Source organism: Zeus faber (assembly GCF_960531495.2).
Source record: "Zeus faber genome assembly, chromosome: 14".
NCBI classification, from domain to species: domain Eukaryota; kingdom Metazoa; phylum Chordata; class Actinopteri; order Zeiformes; family Zeidae; genus Zeus; species Zeus faber.
In genome coordinates this window covers 18,077,941-18,083,940 of record NC_137200.1, presented here as the reverse complement: position 1 = coordinate 18,083,940, position 6,000 = coordinate 18,077,941, and the positions used below count along the sequence as shown (strand labels likewise).

General features: G+C 45.5%; 1 protein-coding gene across 1 annotated transcript; it reads right to left on the bottom strand.

Annotated features, from left to right (window-relative positions):
- Nucleotides 1-1,257: 1,257 nt before the first annotated feature.
- Nucleotides 1,258-4,943, bottom strand: alox5ap (arachidonate 5-lipoxygenase-activating protein). The gene is made up of 5 exons (XM_080013973.1): nt 4,837-4,943; nt 4,539-4,620; nt 3,191-3,261; nt 2,006-2,087; nt 1,258-1,928 (listed from the first exon to the last, which is right to left on the bottom strand). Exons 1-5 carry the CDS (start codon nt 4,907-4,909, stop codon nt 1,766-1,768), a joined length of 471 nt encoding a protein of 156 aa, XP_079870099.1. The 5' UTR covers nt 4,910-4,943; the 3' UTR covers nt 1,258-1,765.
- Between the last annotated feature and the right edge of the window lie 1,057 nt (nt 4,944-6,000).

The following is a 6,000-nucleotide window of genomic DNA, read 5'->3' as shown; positions in this document are numbered from 1 at the left end:
TCTCAAATTCGGGGGTCTTTTCAAATGGGGTCCGTGTGGCCTGATGCGTATCAAATGGAGGCTCGTTGAGATATAAAAGCTTGACAATCACTGTTCTAGGGTCTTAAAAACAGGTCAGCGGTGATGATTAATTGGTCGGTACACCATTAAAGTTGCGTCAAGGTCATAGCGGTTCTGGACATGATGTTCATTTTTTGGTAATGATGGGTCATCACTCTCACCTCCCATTTCTTTTTACTTTCCATGTAACCATATAAGGTCACGTTATTTATTCATGTTATTTTGTCACAAAGCAATGTTCAGCTTTTACCCTATCTACAGTGACTGTGCCTTTTGTGTCATCTGCTGGTGAAGGTCACCAGAGACTACATAACCAGCTCGCCCCAGAGAACAAATTAACCAACAGCCTGATACGTGGCAATAAATGAGCAAGTGCCTGACTGGTGATGTTCTCCAAACGAGGTGGAGGGGAAAAGCCTTGAAGTCATGAACCCTCTCGGGTTGAACTCCCTAATTTCCGTCTTCTCTTCTCCATCCCCCGATGGCGGTAGCGTCTGGGCGATACGTGGTGGCCATCGACGGAAGCCACCCCTCCATCAGATGGGGGGGGTCATGTATTTGTTTCTCGAACAAAATGCATTGTGACGGAGGGGGGGGGGGGTCAAATTCCCATGTTTTCTGAACTTTCTCAGACGCCTACTCCGCCCTGAAATACCACTCCGACGCCCTCTTAGACTTTCCGCATGGGTCCGGCTCAAGCCGGCGGAAATTCAAGGTGAGCGCCCGCTTCATCCTCCCGTGACAGCAGTTGAGGTTGAGCCAAAACTTGAAGAGCGAGACAGCGTTGGACAGTCTTGGAAGGGCTAGGCGTCAGGGTGCGCCCGTGCCGTGAGCGGAGAGGAATCGACACTGACGTCAGCGGCCGATTCACAGCTTCTGACCAGAATTTCTGAGGGACGTACCGTGTCCGACAGAAACGACTGGCGCATGGCTCAACTTCAATAAAAAGTTTAAAACACATGGTAATGGTTTGTATTATAGTATTGATATTAAACAGCATTCAAGACCTTCTTCCAGACACAGTACGTCTCACTGAAAAAATCGGAGGTTTTGGAAACGCACCGTCACGTCAGAAGCTGCAGGGTCGTCAATAGGAGCAGCGTCTGTCCAGTGCACGGAAAAATGGACCCAGCCATGTTCATGGAGGAACACTAGGCTACACATGACAAGAGTATTATGCTGTTTGTTTTTGCACTTTAATAAAATTACTTCATCATCAGGTGCATTTTTCATCTTATTGAATTGCTTTTGTCATGTAAGGGAAATATGAACTTGTATGGAAATAACTTTCATCATTTTGAGTGTAGCAGTAACAGATCTAAAAGCCATTTGTATATATTGACCAAGCGGAACAAATTATTTTAGAGAAAAAATACAAAATAATATTTCCCGAGTCTATAGCTTGCTTCACACCGAATACGTACCCGCGTCTGACAGTCGGATCCGACAGACGTCACTTCCGCTGGTGTCGGGCCGAAACTCGCGTGAAAGATTTGAACGCATCCCAGTAACCTGCAGAATCTGTAGGAATCCGTAGGAATGAATGGACTTCAAACCTGTCGTTTGTCGTAGTCGGTGTGAAGCTAACGGGCTTAGCAATGAATTTCAACAAAAACCGTGGAAGCCGAGCATCGCACGCGCGCACACACACACACGCACACACGCACACACACACACACACACACACACACACACACGACCACGACTAAGGGATGAGGAGGAGAGCCGATGCAGCATTGGTGATGGTCTCGGCGTGTTTCTTGTAGTCGCTGTCCAGATAGTGCGCCAGAAAGAAGCTGATGATGCCCACGATGCACATCAGGATCAGGAAGAAGATGGCTCGTTTTCCAAACAGATAGCCCGGAGTGCTGCGCAGAATGGATGTTTATGCAAACGTGTGTGTCGACATATCCAAACATCCAGGGCCGTAGGCGCTTGTATTTACCTTTGCGAGGTCTCCCCCAGGTAGCCGATAAAGTACTTCTGTCTGACCATGAGGTAAACCAACCCAGCGAAAGCGGCAGGAGCTTGACAACAACACAACAAATATTACCTTTATGTATTATTGAGCACTGCAGGGGATCAAATGACAAACTTCTTTTTGGGATCAAACATTATGATTTTAATGCCGTGATGTGTCCTGCCAAACTACTAGGGCCCGTTTCGACCGACAGAGTTTAATCTAAAGAGAAGTTTTACAGAATTTAAAAAAAAATGCCTTCCTGAGACGTGGCGTCATTTCAGACGAGTCACACCGCCGACGACGGAGCTCGCGACGACAAGGAGACCCGCGCAGAATTCAACTTCACGCAAATGAGCAGCGCCGAGCGACAGCCAATAGGAGGGGAGATGACTCTCAACGGCGCATTGGAAACGGACGCTCGGACCGCTGCGCATTGTTCATGATTAGGCTGTTTTCTTTCAATGAAAAACGGCCCTTAAACCGTCGGTCTACGAACGTGTTATTTTATGTTTCTCCCATAATGGTTCTTCTTTATTTTAGCAAGATTTTTTACGTATTTGTTTTCGAGAGGTTATTTATTTCGCGAAGTAAACAGTTCCACCATTTCATTTTCTTTTAAGTACACACGGTACCATCTCTCTTTATAATGTTTATTAAATATGGAAAGGGAGAGAGCTTTGAAATGTTCGGCGCGCCCACAACAGCCGGCGGATATTGAGCCGACACGCCCACAGACGCCAGGTGCACGGGAGCCCCGTCGCCGGCGGTGTGACCTCGGCACTAAGGTGACGAAGGACTAGTCGGCTCCTTCTGTCTGCTCTTGGTGCTGGTCTTAGTCCAGATGATCCATTTCCTCTGTTGTCAAGGTCGACCTGGAGGCCCCACGTCCATTAATCCAAAGATAAACCTGCCTCTGGTCAGGCTTCATTTAAACCTTCACTTAGACCTGGATTAGCTCTGATCTTCCTTCTGGAAATCAGATGTTAAAAACTAAGACTAGGGCAAGTCTGAGACTATTTTAAACCGTGACTTTGAAAGGCCATTTCAGTTAGTCCACATTAAAAGTGTGATTTAGTCAAAAAGATTTAACAACATTTTTTAACCAAGTGAACACCACCCACCCTTTCTCAACACACTAATAGTACGGTCAAGGGTGCGGATCGTTACCTTGGCTGAGGCACAGGCCGGCGCACCACATGGCCGCCAGGAAGGTGGCGTAGGCGTCCATGCAGTTGCGGCTGGAGAGGACAGCAGAACCACAACACGCACATTGCTTCATTATCCGGGAAAAGGCCCGACCGAAACGTCGGCGTCTGCGGCGACACCTGACTGTGGAGCAACAGCCGGCGTGTTTGGCCCACAGGACGTGGTGACGCCAGGCCACTTGCTCCACATCTTGTTTTGTAAGGTTTCGCAACCGTTAACTGTAATTTTTTTTCGCCTTTTTGTTGCATTTGTTATACATCGAATACGTCTCCGTTGAATATATTTAATGACAGCATGTGTTCTACAAACATATATTCAGCGGTGGAAAGTAACAAAGTACAAGTACTTTGGTCCAAAGTTCAATACTTAAGTGCATTTTGCACTTTTCCTGTTGAAGAGACTTTTGACATTTACTCCGCTACACTTCGCAGCAAATACATGTACTTTCCTACATTTCTAACACAGTCGCATGACTAAAAAAAGGTTGTTTTAAAAAATTCGAATCGGGAACTACATTATTAATGACACTATGTGGATGGACACAGGATTTAAACACGTATACTTTAAAAAGCAACATCCCAATGCCCTACACACAGCTCATAAGCAAGCGGTTTGTTGTATTAAAATGTTATCTGGCCATGAATATGTTCCATTATACTGCAGCATAGACATGATCGGGCTATTTAATGATCGACTAGACATTTATAAGCCAATGAGTATTTAGCTTGACTAAGAAAGCAAAAAATAAATAAAAATCAGTCCCTTGTCAATTGAGAGAAATAGGGCGGGAAACCATTTTTTAAATTTTTTTTTATCTAGACCAGTGGTCACAGTAGTTGGTAGAATACCCAAATTAAATATTGACTAAGACAATGTTAATCAATAGTTTCGTCAATATTTAGCAGCCACACCCTTAAATTGTGCTGTGACAATTTCCGCGTCACCGTGGAACACACAGTAACTGGAGGTTATTTCTAGGTTATCACATTTGCATTTGACTGAAGCTGTGCAAAACAAAATGGAAATATGATGTGTCGTATGCAAAACATTATGACACCCTCCATTGTTGTTATGTTTTATATGACAAGTATAGACACACTATATATATATATATATATATATATATATATATATATATATATATATATATATATATATATATATATATACACACACACACACACACACACACACACACACACACACACACACACATTATATATATACATATATATTCACACACACAGACACACACACACACACACACATACCCCTATTATCTTTGGATGTTGTGTATTGTGGTACTTACTTTGCACAAGAAACCCGCTCAAAAGCAGAAGAATGGGCGCTTTGCACTTTCCCCTCTTTCTCCACCTTCTGTGCAAAGAACGCTGAAACGCCAAAATCATTCACACAGGGATCAGATCATGATAGAAAATCAGAAACATTGGGGATGATTGACGTTTGGTTTTTTTTTTCCAAGTGAACTCATTTTCCACGGATATGAAATTACTCTCACGAGGCGATTCACCTTACATATTTAAATAAATAGCACAAATTTAGATTTCAGAGACGACTTCGGAAAAGAGTATTTTTCCACCCCTCACCATTCTGAAGCACACTGATGAGTGTGACGATGACCAGCATGTAAATGTGCTCCACCAGAGTCGGGTTCATCATTCTGTTGCTGGTGGTGGCGACCAGGAGAGACTGAGCGCTGGGGCTGATGGTGATGACTGCACCACCGAGCTCGGTTAGTGTGTTGTGTACTTCCTTAATACGAGAGAGAGAGAGAGAGAGAGAGAGAGAGAGAGAGAGAGAGAGAGAGAGAGAGAGAGAGAGAGAGAGAGAGAGAGAGAGAGAGAGAGAGAGAGAGAGAGAACCCACATCAAAGGAAGAAAAAATAGAAAAGACCCAAATAAAAACAATTTATAACACCACACCAATGAATCTGCCCAACACAGTGCACAGGGTGACAGCTCCCTCTATAACAGAGCAGAGCGTGTCCTTGCAGCATCCTGCACCTCAGTTATTAGTTTGTAAAACCCAAGCATCTGCAGCCCCACACCCTGGTTCTCACCGGAGCAACCGACAGGGGCCTCCATCGCGAGCCTCGCGGACCGGGTTTCTACGGCCGAGCAGCCGGACGCGAGCCTAAGACCACCATGCGCAGTGCCGAGCGTCAGCCGGAGCGGTGTAAAGCGTGAAGCGCACCGCCTTCTCACTCTGGAGCAGTTGGAGACGCTTAACGCTACAGCGTACAATGACATTTCTAGAGGACTTGCTCCCAACAGTTTGGGGAAAGGCCCTGTTCTGTTTCAGCGTGACGATGCCCCCCGTGCCCAAAGCGAGGCCCGTAAAGAAATGGTTTCCTGACTCTGGTGTGGATGAACGGGACCGGCCCGCACAGAACCCAGACCGGAACCCCACTTAAAACCTTTGGGATGGGTTGGAATGCCGACTGCCAGCCACGCCCTGTTTCCACAGTCATCTTCCAAAATCTAGTGGAAACAAAGAAAAGGAGGCTGGAGGCTGTTATAGCAGCAAATTAATTTCCCAGATAATATAGTCTAAAGATTGAATGTCCACATACTTTTGGCCATGTGGTGTGTATAGTTGTCCTGATGCTGTATCAGTGCTGTATCACATGTAGGTAGGTAATAAATCAAGGATGACTTACACCGATCAGCCACAACATTAAAACCACCACTAATAACGTGTAGCTCCCCCCCCGTGCCGCCAACACAGCTCTGACCCGTGGAGGCATGGAC

Coding starts and splice junctions, on each gene's coding strand:
- alox5ap (XM_080013973.1), bottom strand. CDS start 4,909: ATGATGAACCCGACTCTGGTGGAGCACATTTACATGCTGGTCATCGTC. Junction 2,088..3,190: donor CGGCCTGTGCCTCAGCCAAG/GTAACGATCCGC, acceptor GTTGTTGTCAAG/CTCCTGCCGCTTTCGCTGGG. Junction 1,929..2,005: donor CTGGGGGAGACCTCGCAAAG/GTAAATACAAGC, acceptor CATTCTGCGCAG/CACTCCGGGCTATCTGTTTG.